We start from the raw sequence: 20,325 nt of genomic DNA, 5'->3' as shown, positions 1-20,325 counted from the left end.
CTCAGGCTCCCAAGTAGCTGGGATTACAGGCACGCCCAGCTAATTTTTGTATTTTTAGTAGTGATGGGTTTCACCACGTTGGCCAGAATGGTCTCGATATCTTGCCCTTGTGATCCGCCCACCTCAGCCTCCCGAAATGCTGGGATTAAGGCGCGAGCCACTGCACCCAGCTGACAGTCTCTTTTAAGTGCTTTAGATCATTGATGTTTACATGTTTATTGATATAATTTGATTAATATCTTTCATACTATTACTGTTTTGTATTTGTTGCCTGCTTGCCTGCCTGCCTTCCTTTTTTCCTTGTGTCTCTCACTCATTTTGTGTTTTCTCTGTTTTAACTAAACATTGTATGTGATTTCAACTTTTTCTCCTCTCTTAGCATATTAATTAGACTTTTAAAAAAACCTTTTAGCAGTTCTTGATTTCGCAGTCGTTTGCAGTCTAATATACTTTCAAATAACACCATACCACTTCATGGGTAGTGCAACTACCTTATAAATAACAGTGTTTCCAGTTTCTCCCTCCTGTCCCATGTAATATTGCTATCATTCATTTCATTTATTCATAAGCTGTAATAATCAAATACCTTGTTGTGAATAAAACTATTATCAAATCAATTAGGAATAAGAAAAGTAAAAGATTTTATTTTACCTTTTTTTCCCTGTCTCTAGCATTCTTCTTTATATAGACCCAAGTTTTGCACTTACATCGTTTTCCTTCTTTCTGATGAATGTCTTTTAACATTTCTTGCAAGACAGGTGTACTAGTAACAAATATTCTCAATTTTTGTTTGAAAAAGTCCTTTTTGTTTTGTCTTGTTTTGTTTTTTACTTTTGAATGATAACTTTACTGGATAGATAATTCCAGGTTGGTGGAGGTGTTTGTTTTGTTTTGTTTTTCAACATTTTAAAGATTTCACTCTATTCTTTGCATGTTTCCTGAAGAGTTCAATATAATTCTTATGCTTGCTCCTCTACAGGTAAGGTTCCCCCCAACACCTGTTCTTTCAATATTTTGTTTTTAATTTTCTGCAGTTTGAATATAATACACCTACACTTAGAATTCTGGGTTTTTATCCTGCACAGTGTTCTGTGAGCCCCCTGGATCTGTGGTTTGGTGTCCATCATTAATTTAGGAAAATTCTCAGTTTCAGATTTTGCAGCATTTTGGATTTTAGATTTTTGGATTAGGGATACTCAACCTATATTATGAATAGTGCTGCCATAAATATTCTTGGATACACTTTTATGTAGACATAGTTTTTATTTCTCCTGAGTATATAACTAGGTAACTCTGTCTCGTTGAGGAACTGCCAGACTGTTATCCACAGTAGCTGTACCATTTTTTATTCCCACCAGTAGTGTACAAGAGTCCTAATATCTCTGTATCATCTTCAACACTTGATATTTGATTTTTTGGTTCTTAACTGTCCTGGTGGGTATGAAGTGGTATTTTATTGTGGTTTTGATATGTGTTTCCCCGGAGACTAATGATGTTGAGCATCTTTGCATGTGCTTGTTGACCATTTGTACATATTTTTTGGAGAAATATCTATTTAGATTCTTTGCCCATTTTTAAATTGAGTCATATTTATTTTTATTATGAAGTTGTAAGAGTCTTTTATGTATTCTAGGTACAAGTCTTTTATCAGATATATGATTTGCAAATATTTCTCCCATTATATAGATTGTCTTTTTACTTTTCTTCATAGTGCCTTTTGAAGCACAGAAGTAGTTTTTTTTTTTTTTTTGAGATGGAGTCTCACTCTGTCGCCCAGGCTGTAGTGTAGTGCATGATCTCGGCCCACTGCAAACTCTGCCTCCCAGGTTCATGCCATTCTCCTGCCTCAGCCTCCTGAATAGCTGGGACTACAGGCACCCGCCACCATGCCCTGCTAATTTTTTGTGTTTTTAGTAGAGATGGGGTTTCACCGTATTAGCCAGGATGGTCTCGATCTCCTGACCTCGTGATCTGTCCACCTCGGCCTTCCAAAATGCTGGGATTACAGTCGTGAGCCACCATGCCCGGCCGAAGCACAGAAGCTTTTAATTTGATGAAGTCCAAGTTGTCTTTTTGTCTTTTGTTGCCTTGTGATTTTGGTCTCATATGTAAGAATCCTTTGCTAAATCCATGGTCATGAAGATTTACCCATGTTTCACAAGAGTTTTCTAGTTTTAGCTCTTACATTTAGGTGTTGGATCTATTTTAAGTTAGTTTTTTGTATATTATATGTTAGGCACCAACTTCTGTCTTTTACATGTGCTTCTCTAGTCCATTTGTTGAAGAGACTATCCTTTCATATGGTGTTTCAGCACCATTTGTTGAAGGGAATATTTTTCCCCATTGAGTGGTTTTGGGCACCTTTGTCTAACATGCAACAGTTGGCCACTGACATGTTTTTTTTTTTTACTTCCAGTTCTATTCCATTGATCTATTGATCTTTCCTTGTGTCAACATCATGTTTTGATAACTTTTGTGTAGTACGTTTTGAAATCAGGAAATGTAAGTACTCCTACTTTGTTCTTTTTCAGGATTGTTTTCACTGTTCTGGATCCCTTTGCAACTCTGTAAGAATTTTAGAATCAGTTTGTCAATTTCTGTAAACATGTCACTGAGGATTCCAATAGGCCTTGCATTGAATCCGTAGTTCATTCTGGGGAGTATTGCCATCTTAACAGTGATAAGTCTTCTAATCCATGAACATTTATTTAAATCTTTAATTTCTTTCAACAATGTTTTGTAATTTTCAGAGTGTAAGTCTTGCACTTATTTTGTTAATTATACTCCTAGGTATTTATTCTTTTGAATGCTGTTATGAATGGACTTGTTTTTTAAATTTCATTTTCAGATTTTTCATTGCTAGTGTATAGAAATATAATTGAGTTTTGTAAATTGATCTTATATATCTTGCAACCTTGCTGAACTTAATTTTTTATTCAAATGGTCTTTTAGTGAATTCCTTCGGATTTTCTAAATACAAGATCATGTCATCTGAATATAGACAGTGTTATTTCTTTTCAACCTGAATGACTCTTTTATTTTTCTTGCCTAATTGTCCTGGCTGTAACCTCCAGTACAGATGTTAAATAGAAGTGATGAGAGTGGACATCTTTGTCTTATTTCTGCTCTTAAGGGGAGGTATCTAATCTTTCACTAGTAAATATAATGGAAGTTGTGGGTTTATACTGCTATCCTAAACCTTGATTTTTTGCATAAGATTTTATATCAGTACCTGTGTAACAACTTTATTCTTTGTAAATGTGACATAGTATTTTATTGTATGGATATGTCAGGTTTTTTGAGTCAGCCTTCTGATATTTAGATGGCCTTTTTCTTACAAGTTATACTGTAATGTGTAATCTTACTGCGTGTTATTTTGTACACACACACACACACACACACAGCCCTTTTTAGGATAGATCTGAAAAGAATCAGTGTAAGGCTGGGCATGGTGGCTCACACCTGTAATCCTAGCACTTTGGGAGGCTGAGGTGGGTGGATCACCTGAGGTCGGGAGTTCGAGTCCAGCCTGACCAACATGGAGAAACCCTGTCTCTACTAAAGATACAAAAATTAGCCAAGCGTGGTGGCACATGCCTGTAATCCCAGCTACTCGCGAGGCCGAGGCAGGAGAATCGCTTGAACCCAGGGGGCAGAGATTGCAATGAGCCGAGATTGTGCCATTGCACTCCAGCCTGGGCAACAAGAGCAAAACTCCATCTCAAAAAAAAAAAAAAAGAATCACTGTAATTTTGGTGGATATGGTCAATTTGCTTACCAGTGTATGTTCCCACTAGAAAAAATATGTCAAAATGTCTGTCTTCTCCCACATTCTCACTCATCAGAATTTTTATCTCTGCCAATCTGATAAAGAGAAAAGGTATTTCAGTATAGTTTTAGTTTTAGTTTTAGTTTTTTAGTTTTAGTTTTCACTCTTATGAGTGAAGTTGTGTGTCTTTTCATATGTTTGAGATATTCGATACACAGTAGGTGACTATTGCAAGTAACAATGTAATACATATTTCAAAATAGCCAGAAGAGAAGATTTTGAATGTTGTCATCCCCAAAAAAATAAATATTTAAAATAATGGATATGGTAATTACCCCATTTGATCATTATACTGTGTATACACATGTATTGAAACATCACATTGTACACCATAAATATATACAATATGTGTCAATTAGAAATATAAAATTAAATTTTTAAAGACAGGTTCCTGAATTTTTCTTTCTGTGAATTTTTTGCTCAAACTCTTCACCCAGTTCTCTTAATGAGTCATTGATCTTTTTCTTATTGATTTGTAGAAGTCCTTCATAAGTAGGGACATTAGCTTTCTGTCTTGAATATGATTTGTGTTTTGATGCTAGTTTGTCATTAGTATTTTGACTTTGTCGATTTTTGATGAGAAATGTAAGACGTTCATGAAGTTAATTTTATTGGGCCTTTTTTGAAATAATGTATGTATCTTTCAGATTTTGTGTTATAGTTAGAAAGATCTTTCCCACTCAAAGGTTATAAAAAGGTTATTTTGTATTTCCTCTGACTACTATTAAAGCCAAGCTTTTAAAATGTTCTTTTTTCTTTTAAAAATTTAACAGATTCCCTTTTCTAGTTGTTTGACCTCTGTGTGGTTCTCCTAATTCTACAGATGTATCTAAGAGAAGCTCAGCAGTGCTATTTAGAAGTTTCCTGAGTACCTTGATATGTAACTTATCTAATCTCTGAGTTTGTATTTTGGTTAACTAGGTGATTTCTGGTATGTTCTTTACTCACTAGAGAATTCCATTCTGATTTACTTATACTTACTCATCTTTTTTTATTTTTTTCAGAGCAACAGAGCTCATCCTTTTTGATATAATGTATGCAGAAACAAAATAGAAATTGAGTTCTCCATTCTCTCTGTCTCATTTCTACTGTCTGCTCAAAAATTCTTCTTTGTTTTTGAGTATTTGTGGACCTATGTTGATCTTGAGTTTTAGGTCTCTAGAATAAAAGAAGAGGGTGGCGCTTGATCACAGCCAAACTTATTTCCCATTTACTTAGCTTTTTCAAGAAATAATAAGTAACTACTACATACATAGCTCTTTTCTCAAAATATAGAAACAAAATTTATGATATTGCCCTTGTGTTTTAGAAAGACCAGTTTTCTACACATAATAATAATAATGTGATTATTATTTCAAAATGGTATTTGTCACTTTAGATATAGCCCACAACTTTTGTTTGCAAGCATGGTTGGATTGTCCTTGAGTGAAATACCCAGAAGTTCTGAAAGAACATTTTCTTCTCTGAAGTTCATTTCTCAAAGGTGCGGTGGTGAATAAAATCCTCAGAACAGGATATTTAAGAAGGCTAGGCCATATTTGTATCAGCTGCAAATACTCAATGCCAGTCATAGAATGTTCTTCCAACCACTTGTGACAAGTGAAATATATTTTTATTGAGTTAAGCTAGTGTTGCAATAGTGGTCTTTAATATTAAAAAAAAAAAAAAGGAAACAAGATTTATTTATTTAAATAGCATATGGCTTACTTGCTCCTCTGATTTTTTTGCGTGGTTTTTTTTTGTCTTTTTTAGTTTAATTAGTTAAATTAAAGTTGGTACTTGCCTCTTGACGGCTAATAAAAAAAAAAATCTGACCTTAAAGTGAATTAGAGGTTCCAAGTTTCTGACAACATCTCAGAGCTTAAAAAGCTATATATTAATAAATGTGGGCCTGCATTTGCTTTCTTAGAAAAAGTAAAATTGATCCCAGTTGACCCCAAGTATGTTGGTTTTCCATGTTAATATATTTAGACCTGCAGTTTCAAAAAAAGCTTTTTTCTGTCTTCAAGTTTTGTATTTTCTAGTGAGATTCTCTTCTTCCATAGAACCAAACTGTGAGGCTGATATGAAGAAATCTTCAGATATTTTGGGGTTCTTTTCTAACATGATTCTGCCCTCTCACATGACTCTCCCGCCCGACCCCCAACCTCTTGCCATCAGTCTTTCCACATTCCTACTTCTCCTAACCCAATTTGGGAGCATCGGGTTAATACACATACTAAGGAATGGAGTTTTCAAGTCATTGATCATTTCTGTTCCTTAACTTGTCCCAAAGTCCTGAATTAAACCAACGACTGCTGATGTCTAAAGTACTGTTGCTAATCATATAACATTTTCCTGAAGAAATAAATGGTCTTTATAGCTCTTACTTAGAGCAAAGGAGTGAAAGTCTAAGGGACGAGTAGTATTCTGAACCATAGAAGTATAAAATAACTATGAGGATAGATACGGCGTAATGGAATTAACACATCTAGACTGGAAGAGCCATGCTAATAAGCAACTACTAAATTAAACTGACTGAGATATGTGTCATACATTTAAGTGAATGAGAATAATGCATCATTTATTGGATTGAATAATTAACTGCAATTTAATGTTAGAGTGGCTCTCTATATAAAGATGAACTCAAGTAAGCTTTAGTAGATAGGAGTTCAAGTCTTGGTATTAGACTACCCGACTCTGCCATTCTCCAGTAATGTGAACTCATGCAAATCACTTCGCCTTTTTTGGCATCAGTTTCTTCGTCCATAGTGTGAGTATAATATACCTACCTTTGCTGAATACACACACGCACACACACACTACTTAGAATATAGTATCCAACACAGAAAGAAAGTCCTTCAGTAGATGTTAAGTTTCTTTCCTTCCTTTTTTTTTCCTTCGAAGCTTTCTTTTTATACTATGTTAAAATAATTCGAGTATTACAAGGTTAAAGATGCTAAATCAGGTAGTGGCTGTTTATTCCAGCAAATATTTCTATCTAAATAGTTGGCAATTCTAGCTTATTTCATAAGAGTTAACTAATTCTGTAGATTATTTTCTGTTTTTTTCCAATGGTGATAATCTTTTTATGATAAATATTGAGTGTCCTCATCTTCTCATCCTTATCTGGCTTGTATTATATGTTCAGAACATTGCAAATTTACCCATTTTCATTTTTTGTGGCATTTTCTAGTCCAATTTTTTTTTTTTTTTTTTTTTGACAGAGTCTCTTTTGCCCAGGCTGTTGTGCAGTGGCATGATCTCGGCTCGCTGCAACCTCTGCCTCCTGGATTCAAGCAGTTCTCCTGCCTCAGCCTCCTGACTAGCTGGGTAGCTGGGATTATAGGTGCCCGCCACCATGCCTGGCTAATTTTTGTATTCTTAGTAGAGATGGGGTTTCACCATGTTGGCCAGGCTGGTCTTGAACTTCTGAACTCAAGTGATCCTCCCGTCTTGGTCTCCCAAAGTACTGGGATTACAGGCGTGAGCCACCGTAGTTTAATTTGTTTTAATCTAAATCTCATAAAACTTCTTCCTCTATTTAAATTACATTTGGTCTTTTGATACTTTTCTTTCTCTTTAGTAAGAGTTTTTTCTTCTTTCTCAGTATTTCATATGACTTTTAGAATTTCTTCTTTTAAGGTCTTTCTTTAAAATCTTGCTTAATATGTAGCTCTCTTTTCCACTTAAGAACTTATTTTCTGTGAATTACCTAGAAAAAGTAGATTTAAACAAGAAAAATTGTCTTTTAAAAGTTAGAATGTTTTATTTGGACTCTGAAGGATCCACTCTGTATGGGGGGAAAAAAACCCCATCTGAAGTATTATAGTTTAGGTATCTGAAAAAGTTTAGTTGATACTGTTACCATTTGAAATGTGGATTTTTCTTTAGCAATCCTTGAAATGAATCCTAAGATACAAGATTTGCCATCCACATGGTTTTATGTATGAATTAAATTTTAATAATTATGCTTTTCCTGTCTTCAAAATTATATAGCAACCATTTATCAGAAAAGCAAGGAATGCTTAAAAGATGGAGCCTGCTTAGTGTTCATTCTCAGTTTGAACTTAAAACTCGGCTTTACCCCTACCATGAAAGGATGATTAGAATTACTTACTTTCTGTAACAGTGTGGTTCATGGTCTATTTTCTGTGAAAAAAGATTGTGAGATTAAGAAAAAAACAACTTTACTTATAAAGACAGGAGAGGATCATTTCCCTAATTATGTAGTCTTTCAAAATCCAATTTAAGGACCACCTGCTCTAAACTGACTTTTTTTCTCACTGATTTTCAACATTGGAAGATATGAGCTTCTGTATTCTGGGGTTTCCAAAATTATTTTTATCATTTAAAAAATATTAGCATATATAATTTTCACATTCCTATTCCTTGTTTTTGTTATGCATTCTCTTGGTGGTAAGGGACCGTAATAGGTTTTGTAAATAGTCAGCTGACCTGTCCCGTTTTTTTATGGTTTAGTTATAAAAATGAGTTTTTCATGACTTTCAGGATAGAACTAGAGGCCAAGATTTATTATATTTGTTGGTATACTTACTGTAAAATCTATATATTGCCTCTGGTTGAAATATTAAATTTGGTTTACATGAATTAAACCTCCAAGTAATGTATTTTAAAACTTTATGGAAAAGAAATAAACTATGGTCTGGTGCAAAACAAGTAAGTATTATTACTTTAATACACTGTTATTTTTTCAGGCTCATGAGAGGCTAGAAGATTCCAAACTAGAAGCTGTCAGTGACAATAACTTGGAATTAGTCAATGAAATTCTTGAAGACATCACTCCTCTAATAAATGTGGATGAAAATGTGGCAGAACTGGTTGGTATACTCAAAGAGCCTCACTTCCAGGTAACTTTCCCTATCACTTAACTCTCAAGTTCCCTGTATTCCCAAAGTATTCTCCTTTACTTTCCACTTTAAGGTGATGTTTTCTTCAAAGATTATTTAGGGCTATAATAGGTAAGTATGTAAATTCCAACCTTGGTATTTTAATGTCCTGATATGCTGAGGATATATAAACAGACGTTTGTAACTACAGTGCTACATAAATGTACACTGTTGCAGAAATACATCACAATGGATTTTCCTTTGTGCCATTAAAGAAAACAACCTTAATTCACCATCAGACCACATGCTGGAGCCATTTTCCTCACTATGATAATGGATTTTTTTCTTCCTCGCTACCATTCTGTTTCTTAGTCAATACTTTTTAGTATTGCTTCTCAAGATTGTCGTGCAGTCAGTGACCATGGAACATAAGAGAGCTGTGACAGTATAGAAACCATTATATAACATAATCTCCTCAGGTACAGAAATAAGTATGATTTTAGCAATGGCATGTACCAGTGACGAGTTCATCAGTTTTACAAAGAAGAATGCATTTCAGAAGAGAAAAGGCAGGCAAGATTTCTTGTAACGTATAATAATTAAGACAGTGTGGTATTGGGGAAGGTGTTAGAAAAATTAACTCATTGGAAAGAATGGAAATCCCCGATAAATACATCCCAGCCATATATGGTAACTTGATTTATGACTGGGACATTGCATTTTAGTGGAAAAAGAATGGTGCTGGGATAGAATAAAGTAAATGTCACCTGCTCTCTGCAAATCTTAGCACTGAAAATCAAATGGTAACAGCCTTTTGCTCTTTCTCAGCCAAAGATTTTATGTGACTCTTCAACAATGTTACTGCAAAATATGAAGGTTTATAGTGAGATGGTTCCGACATAAATTAGTATCTTAGGTACAAAAGAAATATGGACACATATCTCAGAGACATCTCCTGTGCAGGTCCCAGTTGACTGAGTCCTTATGAAGACAAACTGAATTATTTGGACTTTATCCTAAGGACAATGGGAAACTTTAGGTATGGGATGGGTATTAACCAGGGAAAGGTCAGGTTTGTGAAATGAGATGGTTAAGTTCCAAGACAAGAAATTATGATGGCAGTACATATAGATACTAAGAAATTTAAACACTTTCAAGCTTTAATCAGTAAAATCAACAGGATTTAGTGATTGGTTGCATATGACAGTTGTGGAAGAGAGATGGGAAGTTGATAACACTATGACTTAAACAATTGATGGCTGTTCAATGAGATAAGGAACACTAGAAGAGAATGTTTTGGACATCTTTATGTTAAGGAAACTGGCCATCTTAGGTTTGTGGTACATTGGAAGGATCTAGGTTTTCAGGAATGCTGCATATTAGTAATAAATATTTATAACTTAATAAATATATAAGCACATACATTATATGAAGTGTAACATATAAAAATTTTAGAATACCAGCAAATAAAAATACAAAAATGAAGACATCGCCTTTCTTCTACCCAGATCAATACTCTACTGTCTTGGTGCATATTTGCCCATATTTTTCTATGCACAAATGTACGTATGTAATTTTTTTACTAATTTGAGATCATTTTGCACAAACGTGTTTTACTCTTTAGTTATTTCTAATTTTCTTTTTTTTTTTTTTTTTTTTTTTTTTTTTTTTTGAGACGGAGTCTCGCTGTGTCTCCCAGGCTGGAGTGCAGTGGCCTGATCTCGGCTCACTGCAAGCTCCGCCTCCCGGGTTCACGCCATTCTCCCGCCTCAGCCTCCCAAGTAGCTGAGACTACAGGCGCCCGCCACCACGCCCGGCTAGTTTTTTGTATTTTTAGTAGAGACGGGGTTTCACCATGTTAGCCAGGATAGTCTCGATCTCCTGACCTCGTGATCCACCCGCCTCGGCCTCCCAAAGTGCTGGGATTACAGGCTTGAGCCACCGCGCCCGGCCAGTTATTTCTAATTTTCTATTTCAGTGAACTTCCGTCTCATATAATACACATACCATATTTAGACTTCTCCATTTGATACCACAATATTATTTACAGGTGCCCATTCAGTATAATGTTGGCTGTGGGTTTATCATAGATGGCTCTTATTATTTTGAGGTATGTTCCTTTAATACTTAGTTAATTGATAATTTTTAACATGAAGGGTTGTTGAATTTTATTGAAAGCCTTTTCTGCTCTATTGAGGTAATTATGTAGTTTTTGTCTTTAGTTCTGTTTATGTGATGAGTCACATTTATTGATTTGCAAATGTTGAACAGACCTTGCATTCTGGGGATGAAGCCTACTTGACTCATGGTGGATTAGCTTTTTGATGTGCTGATTGATTTGGTTTGCAGGTATTTTGTTGAGGATTTTGGCATTAATGTTTGTCAAGGATATGGCCTAAAGTTTTCTTTTTTTGTTGTGTCTCTGCCAGGTTTTGATATAAAGATGAGGCTGGCCTCATAGAATTAGTTGGGGAGGAGTTCCTCCTCAGTTTTTTGGAATAACTTTTCTGTAGGAATGGTACCAGCTCTTATTTGTACATCTGGTAGAATTCAGCTGTGAATCCATTAGGTCCCAGGCTTTTTTTGGTTGATAGACTATTTATTACTGATTCAATTTCAGAGGTTGTTATTGGTCTATTCAGGGAATCAGTTTATTCCAGGCTCAGTCTTTGGAGGTTGTATATGTCTAGGAATTTGTCTGTCTCTTCTAGGTTTTCTGGTTTGTGTGCATGGAAGTGTTCATAGTAGTTTCTCATGGTTGTTTTTATTTATATGGATTCACTAGTAACATTCCCTTCATCATTTCTAATTATGTTTATTTGGCTCTCCTCTCTTTATTAGTCTAGCTAGTGACTTGTCTATTAATTTTTTCAAAAAACCAACTCCTGGATTCGTTGATTTTTTAAAAAAAATTTATTTATGTATTTATTTACTTTTTGAGATGGAGTCACTGTGTTACCTAGGCTGGAGCACAGTGGCACGATCTCGGTTCTCTGCAACCTCCACCTCCCAGGTTCAAACGATTCTCCTGCCTCAGCCTCCTGAGTAGCTGGGACTACAGGCACGTGCCACGATGCCCAGCTAATTTTTGTATTTTTAGTAGAAATGGTGTTTCACTGTGTTGGCCAGGCTGGTCTCAAACTCCTGACCTCAGGTGATCTACCTGCCTTGGCCTCCCAAAGTGCTGGGTTTACAGGCGTGAGCCATCATGCCCAGCCTCGTTCATCTTTTGAAAGGTTTTTTGTGTCTCAGTTTTCTTCAGCTCAGCTCTAATTTTTGTTATTTTTCATCTTCTTCTAGCTTTTGGGTTGTAAATCAGCACTTTCATCAGAGGTTGCAAAATGTTTTTCTATTCTACATTATTAGCTAGTATTCTTCCATAATGTTGAGCTTCTCATCAACTGGGCTGCTTAGTGCATTTCCTACTGAAGAGGCAGGAATGTACTTGAACCTTCCTTTTACTAAGTTTCAAAGTGAAGAGCTGTTTAAAATTGCAGTTTCAAGTGGTAACAAATGAATTTTTTCAGTCTTTTTTTAAAAATAGAATTGTGGATCTATGGATTTTTTATTCAATGTTTTAATGTTTTACATTCCCTTTTTTTAATTTTCAAATTGCCATGACTTTGACGAGTTGTGGGCAAATTTTTACTATAAAAATCTGAAGCACATGAGAATTCTGAACTAGAGATAGAAATTTAAGAGTTGTCAGTGCGTAAGTAGTGGCTCAAGTCATGGGAGAAAATAATACTGCCTAAGGAGGATATAGGGTGGAAAACTAAGCAGCCCAGGTTAGCAATTTCCAGCATTTATAGGAAGAATCCTTACATATGTATTTGTGAGTTGTTTTTATTGAATTTTTTTCTCCAGTGTTTTACGAATTGTTTTATGAAATGACCAGAAATTACCAATTATTCTGATTGCTTTTATCCCGAACCTGTTAATATTTTTTGCTTTTATTTTGATTTATTGTTTTTGAACTTGGATTGTATCCAGCCCCTCAAGAATGTTTAAATTTAGTTTTATGTTGAATATGCACAGTTGCAGTAAAAATTCCTTTTTTTTTTTTTTTTTTTTTTGAGACAGAGTTTCACTCTTGTTGCCCAGGCTGGAGTACAATGGTACAATCTCAGCTCACCGCAACCTCCGCCTCCCAGGTTCAAGCAATTCTGCCTCAGCCTTCCGAGTAGCTGGGATTACAGGCACATGCTACCATGCCCAGCTAATTTTTTGTGTTTTTAGTAGAGACAGAGTTTCGCCATGTTGGCCAGGCTGGTCTTGAACTCCTGACCTCACATGATCCACCTGCCTCAGCCTCCCAAACTGCTGGGATTACAGGCATAAGCCACCATGCCTGGCCTAAAAAGTATTCTTTTAGGATAAGAAATGAAAAAAAAAATTAACATTTTAGTATTAATTAAGAAATTCCTTGGGAGGCCAAGGTGGGTGGATCGCGAGGTCAGGAGATCGAAACCATCCTGGCTAATGCGGTGAAACCCCATCTCTGCTAAAAATACAAAAAATTAGTTGGGCATGGTAGCACACACCTGTAGTCGCAGCTACTTGGGAGACTGAGGCAGGAGAATCACTTGAACCTGGGAAGTGGGGATTGCAGTGAGCCGAGATTGTATCACTGCACTCCAGCCTAGGTGACAGAGTGAGACTCCGTCTCAAAAAAAAAAAAAAAAAAAAAAAGCAGTTCCTAGAAAGCTGGATCAAAACTACCCATACTGATAGCACATGCATAGTAAATTTGGGAGTTAAAAAAATACATTATATTCAGGACTATTACTGACTTGTTTTTTCCTCAAAAAATATTCTTTTCATAAACTAAAACCTTTATTGGTAATATAAAATTTTCTGTCACTGATATAAGATGCTAATATTTATCCATTTTCTATTGAACATCTTTTAACAGACGTTTTGTACATATAAAAAGTATATCATATTACTAACATAGCAATGTTAGGTAAAAATGTCATTTGAATTTGAATTTTTATGGTATTTTAGTAAATAGGATTGATGGTAAATATTGATATGATGACAATGGTGGCAATGAAATCCAGTACCTTCTTTGTACCAGACTGGAAACCTAGGTTCAGTTTACAGTGAACTTGCCAGTTTTTAAAAAGCATCACTAAATTCTGTCAATCTCTTCACATCTCAAAAAAGGAATATGATATTATTTGATGATAATAAAACTATATATTTTTATATCTCTTAAAAATTATATATTTATTTGATCAACCTGATATTTGGGAATTTAATACTATGTACCTTGAGTAAGCCCTTGGAATAATGAACTAACAAAGTACTTTTAGTAACATATTTCATCAACGTATTGTAAATAACCACAGGCTATTTTGACTCCTCATAGTCACTGTTGGAGGCCCATGATATTGTGGCATCAAAGTGTTATGATTCACCTCCATCAAGTCCAGAAATGAATAATTCTTCTATCAATAATCAGTTATTACCAGTAGATGCCATTCGTATTCTTGGTATTCACAAAAGAGCTGGGGAACCTTTGGTGAGTATAGATAAATCAGTGCCCTATTAAATCTGAAATATGACATAATTTGTGGTTCAGTCACTACTCTATTGCATTTTTTTTCCTTTTCATAATGTTATGAAAGCTGTATTCTTATTTGGCCTGTGTATAAAGACACAGCTGATGCTCTCTCAATTTGGTTTAGTCTGCAAAATTAAACCAAAATGAAAAGTTAAACTGAGCTAGAAGTAGAAATATGGCAAAGGGTAGCAAAAAATTTCAGAAGATGACTACTATGTTTCTTCCTACCCTTTGAAGGCATGAACTGCCCTTTGAAGAAATACTGACAGTATCAAAATATAAAAGGAAGTTGTTATTAAAAATTGAAGCCATACTAGGACTCTCTAAGTAGTGAAGTTTACTATTCCTTGGTAAAATTATTACTTCTGGATCTGACTATAAGAACAGTGAGTGCAAAAAAGGAAAAGCCAGGAATAAATCCATCAGAATGCACAAAATACCTTTTTTTGCTCTGAGTTTCCATTTAGCCTGTAAGATACATCCTATCCACTAGTGTAATAAACTATACTAGTACACAGTTTAATGGGAGTGAAATATTGAAACAGGAGAGAACATATGAAAAGTAAGAATGATTCATTTTACATAGTTTTACAATTATTTTCTTACATATGTTCATGAATATTTAAGCATTTCTCCCTAATAAATGAGAAATCTCTTTCTTATTTCTCATAGGGTGTGACATTTAGGGTGGAAAATAATGATCTGGTAATCGCCCGAATCCTCCATGGGGGAATGATAGATCGACAAGGTCTACTTCATGTGGGAGATATAATTAAAGAAGTCAATGGACATGAGGTTGGAAACAATCCAAAGGAATTACAAGAATTACTGAAAAATATTAGTGGAAGTGTCACCCTAAAAATTTTACCAAGTTATAGAGATACCATTACTCCTCAACAGGTGAGTAATAAAATTTTTGGTAGTATTAAAAATACTTTCATGTTTTTAATCACAATGTTGGAAATACTATCAGTTGCTACTATTTTGCTAAAGAAAAGAGAAAAACAATTGATTTGAGTATTCTGAAATGCCTTATTTTGTCATGAGTGAATTTTTGAATGTTTAAACAATGCTAGTTTACTATTATAAAGAAAGTAGTAAGATTTCTTTGTAAACACCAGGAACCCTGGCATAACAGTAACCTACAGCCAGGTATCAGAAGAACCATAAAGTCTTTGAATTATTAATCTAGCAAACATTTCTGACAGCTGTTACATTCAGGCATTGTGTTAGGCCCTGGGAGAGGTTAAAAATGCAGTCCAGATCACCTCCAGCTTAGTGTTTGTGTGATGGATGAAATGACTGATGAGGCCAGAAAAGAGAATGGGTATAAAGAAAATCTTGGACCCCTGGTTTGCACACGTTTGATCTGTATTTTAAAACTAATTTTAGGTAAACTAGATAATTGAATGGGAAAATGTTTTAGTTATAGAGATTGTCTAGGCTCAGTATGTTAAGTGAATTCAAAAAGAAGAGACATGAGATTATGTAACCAGGTGGCAGATATTTGAAGGTGTGAGGTGATTTGTGAACAATAGCTCTAATGAATGGTTAGAATGACCATTTAGGTTGAAATACCAGTGCCGCCAATTATCAGCTTACCTTCTCTGTGCTTCATTTTTCTCATCTATATAGTTAGGGAAAAATTTGTTTTCTCAGAAGTTTGTTATGAAGATTAAATGAGTTAATTCATGTAGTGCTGTCACAGCAACACCTGGCACATAGTGCTCAAGAAGTGGCTGCACTTCTGTGGTGATGAGGCAGTAGTGGTAAAATGGAACCATAAAGAAAGAGTAAGAAAGTAATTGCAGAGGAAGAATTGAAAAGGATGATAGTGTTGGAACCAAAGAGAGGGTTTTCAAGCCTAAGTAATGTAGAAGTAGGTACCTCTAATGTTCAGGTTTATTCCAGAAGTGTATTGTTTGATACATGAATGAAATTATAAGTTTTCTTACATAAGATACTGCCAGTGTATCTTATTTCATATTGTTAAAATGAGAGCTTAAAAGTCTAGTTCTTACATTTCTGTACAGTTATTTGAAATAACATTTCATTGAATGTCTATTTTAAACTGTTCTTTCAAAGGTAAGGATAGATTATTTAGTCATGAATATTAGCATGTAAATTGAACTTCTGAAAATAGATAGGCTTGTAATTAACTTTGGTTGAAATGAAGGTAGTTTCGTGGTCCTCAAGGAAAAGAATTGTGAAAAATAAATGATATTAGTACTTAGACATTTCATATCAGTAGTACCTCTCAGGCTACCTTTATTCCTCAGTTGGCAAATTTTGATTTGTGACACCTGAGGCCTTATCTTGGACTTGGGTAGGTTGGAAGAGTAAAATCTAGAATTTACGTATTTTATTTATTATTATGTGTTAGTTGTAGTAGGAAGATTTTATTTTCCTTCTGTAGTCCAAACTCCAGACTTCTTCTAGCTCACCATGGCTATAATAGACTTTTACAGGCAAAATAAAATTTTAGAGTATTAATAACTAGGGCTTTGGCCCACATTCCTACATAGATTTTGCATCCGGTAAACTAAATGAATACGATGAAATGCAAGGATATTTAGCCTTGGTTTAAAGATAAGTTTTCCCTGTTCCATACCCTCTCAAACTCTGCTTTTCACTTAGCATTTAGAGCTGGGGGAATAAATTCACGTAGGAGAGGAGTCATCTTACAAGCCTGAGGCAACCTGAGACCTGTCTTGCCATAAAGAAGAAGAGAAACTATAACATGAAGGCTTCCAAAAGAACATCCAAGTTGAGACTTTTTTTTTTTTTTTAATGAAAAAGGGAACATTACTCATATGCTGGAATCATAGACATAAACCAGGGCATCTGCAAACCGTGGACATCCTATAAAGATGCTAGGGAAGCAAGGGCATTTTGCCTCTTCAACTCTTTCACTAAAATCTCCACCGTGTAGTGCTGTGGAGCTTGTCTCAGGTCTGGATTGCTGCAAGAGCAAATGAAAGCCAGGAACTCTTCTGTACCACGGTAATGTTTTTCAAAAGCATAGTCAGTAGATTATCTTTATCAGAATCATTTCAGGTGCTTGGTAAAAGTCCAGAATCTGCTATGGGACATAAGTATCTATATTTAAATTTTGAGGACCAGAGTGAGTTAGAAGTAGCCAATTCTGAAGTTCTTCAACTTATATATAGCTTAGATTCCCAGAGGCTATTCATAATTCCATTTGTTTATTAAGGCCAGCTGATAGGAATTCTCTCTTATTCTTTGGAACCAACATGACCTGGACAACTAGAAACAATATAACAAAATATATTACAGGACTATTTCACTCAAGGATATTCATTAAAAATTCTCAACAAAGTATTAGCAAATCAGATTTGATTGTGTGTATAACAAAGATAATACAACATATCCAAGTTAGATTTATTATCCCAGGTATGCTAGGAGAGTTTCATATTAGAAAATCCATATGTAACTAAGCACATTAACAGACGAAAAGAGAATAACCTCAATGGAGAATTTGATAAAATTCAATGATTTTAAAAAATGATTAGTAAATTAGAAATAGAAGAGAAAAGCCTTAATTTTATTACAAAAGAAAAAAAAAACTAGAACAAACGTTATTGTGAGTTAACTAATGTTAGAAGCTTTCCCTTTAAAGTCAGAAACTGGCCTTTCAGCTGGTCTGCCTGAGACCTCTAGTGCCAACCCCAATACCGCACGAAGTTTTATTTCCACTCACGAAATTCCACTTCCGTTTTCATTATAAAATGAAAAAGCCTTCACAAACCGAGAAAAACTTGCCAAATTTCAAGCACAATTGTGCATTGGTAAAAAGGAACTGCCCTCAGATGATACAGCAAACATTATCTATTGCAACAGATGATTAAAAAAATCTTTAGTTCTCCTGAAAGAAAGTAGGAATAAGCAATATCTCTGATATTAAAGAGGTATGTTTACAAACCAAGGAATGGTGATCTACACTAACAATCCCAATGTTCAGACATCTCTAGCAGCAAACACTTTGACCATTATACCAGCCATGCTGAGACAAAGCAGCTAACAGAAATGCCACCCAGTGTCTTAAACCAGCTTGGTGTCAACAAGCTTAACGAAACTGGCAGAAGCTGGATGGGAAAGTACCACTTACTTTTGGGGAAGTGGTGATCTTGTTCAGAATTTTGATGAAGCTTCCAACAATGAGGCAAACTGAATTGATTCAGCTTCTAAAAAATAATAAAATTTCAAGAATTTTAACTGTTTTTAAAATGTTTGTTTTATATATGATAAAATGTAAACCTATGATATTTTAAATTCCAAGGCCCTTGGACACTGGGACAATGCTACTTTTTAATTATTGATTATACACAGTTATTTATTTGCAATTAGTGAACCAGAAAATAGTTTAAAACAAAGATAAAGGCTTTGCCTAGTTAAAAAAAAAAAAAAGAAAGAAACTAGAGAAGGATGCTCACTAGCAGCACTTCTATGTAATATTTTCTTGAAGGATACATAAGTACAGTATGACAAAAATAAATTATAGAAGCAAAATGTTTGGAAAGGAGGCAATAAAACTTTTTATTTACAAATATGAGTTTTTGCATAGAAACCCCTCAAAACTACAACTTATTAGAAATAATAGGAGTTTATCAAGGTACCTGAAAATAAGATTAAGACACAAAACTCAATTGCATTTCTGTATGTCATCAGCAAACGTCTAGAAATGTAACTATGACATCATTTATAGTAGAGTCAGAGAATGTCACATTTATGTCTAGGAATAAATCTAACCTAAAAAATTCAAGACCTCTACACAAAGGAATTATGAAGAGGATCTAAATAAGCAGGTATATCATGTCATGGACAGGAAGACAATATTGTGAAGATGTTGATTTTTCACGCATTGACTTGCAGATTTAATGGAATTCCAGTCAAAACAGGGTTTTCCATGGAATTTGGTAAGATGAATAGCCAAGACACTTTTGAACCAGAAAAGCGGGAATGGGGTCTGATTATTAATGTTTAGGAATTAAGATGCTGTGTTGTTGGCATAGGAAGAGAGAGCATGATCAGTGGACTTTTAGGGAGCGCAGAAAGAGACCTACACATACATATTACTTTGATATGTGACAGAGAAAATGTCTTTCAATGTGGAAAGGAGAGATGATTCAATGAATGGGGGGAAATTGGTTATTCTAGGGATACTGTTTGAAATTGTGTTTCATTCTGCATAGAAAAATCAAGTAAAAGGGGACATGTGTTCAGTAAACATGTAAAGATATATTAAAAATCATAATGTGATATACCATTAAGTTGGTAAAATTATAGCTGTGAATCAACAGCATCTTTTCTACATTGTTGGTGGCAGTGTGTATTGTTATAAACACATTAGGAAGAAAAGTTTAAAAAAAAAAAATAATAATGTCTCTTAGAGTTCAATATTCACATATATCCAGCTGCAGTAATTCCCTAGAGCAATTCTTATGTATGTACAGCTGGAAACATGTTAATAAGCATGTAAACCCCAGAAGATTACATGCATATAGCATGATACTTTAAGTTTAAAATAACTATATAATTTTAAAGAGTACATATAGATGCAATAGAACTATATACAAAATGAAAAGCAAGGAGTTTGTGAATCCAAGATTCAGGGTGAAGTGTGCCTTGGTTGGGGAAACCAGAATGATGGGATGGGATGGAATGAGAGCAGGAGAATCAAGTAGGATTTTAATGTTAGTTTTAGGTGGCAAGTGCGTAGCTATTATATTATTAAAACTAATTAAATCAACAAAAGCAGTCCTTGCATAAACCAGTGATATAAACGTAAGAATTATGATTAGTATAATTTTGGCCTAGGTTAGTAGTTAGTAGATTTTTTTTTTTTCCAACAGAATCTAGCTCTGTCACCCAGGCTGGAGTGCAGTGGCGTGATCTTGGCTCACTGCAATCTCCACTGCCCGGGTTCAAGCAATTTTCCTGCCTCAGCCTCCCAAGTAGCTGGGACTACAGGTGTGTGCCATCATGCCCGGCTAATTTATGTATGATTTTTAAAATAAAATTTTCTATTTGGCTGAGGCTTGAATTTGTGGCCCTCAGATATTTATCAGAGAGGAACA

General features: G+C 34.8%; 1 protein-coding gene across 3 annotated transcripts in view; it reads left to right on the top strand.

Moving 5' to 3' along the window:
• Positions 1–20,325, top strand: part of MPP6 (membrane palmitoylated protein 6) — a 106,139-nt gene that overhangs the window by 52,967 nt on the left and 32,847 nt on the right. For all 3 annotated transcript variants that reach the window (XM_025381187.1, XM_025381188.1, XM_025381191.1), the window contains 3 exons: positions 8,527–8,679; positions 14,033–14,185; positions 14,900–15,127. In XM_025381187.1, coding sequence (XP_025236972.1) covers positions 8,527–8,679; positions 14,033–14,185; positions 14,900–15,127 — 534 coding nt within the window. The remainder of the gene's footprint in view (positions 1–8,526; positions 8,680–14,032; positions 14,186–14,899; positions 15,128–20,325) is intronic.

The sequence above is a fragment of the Theropithecus gelada genome, chromosome 3, assembly GCF_003255815.1.
Source record: "Theropithecus gelada isolate Dixy chromosome 3, Tgel_1.0, whole genome shotgun sequence".
NCBI classification, from domain to species: Eukaryota; Metazoa; Chordata; class Mammalia; order Primates; family Cercopithecidae; genus Theropithecus; species Theropithecus gelada.
This window is presented reverse-complemented; position numbering and strand designations above follow the sequence as displayed.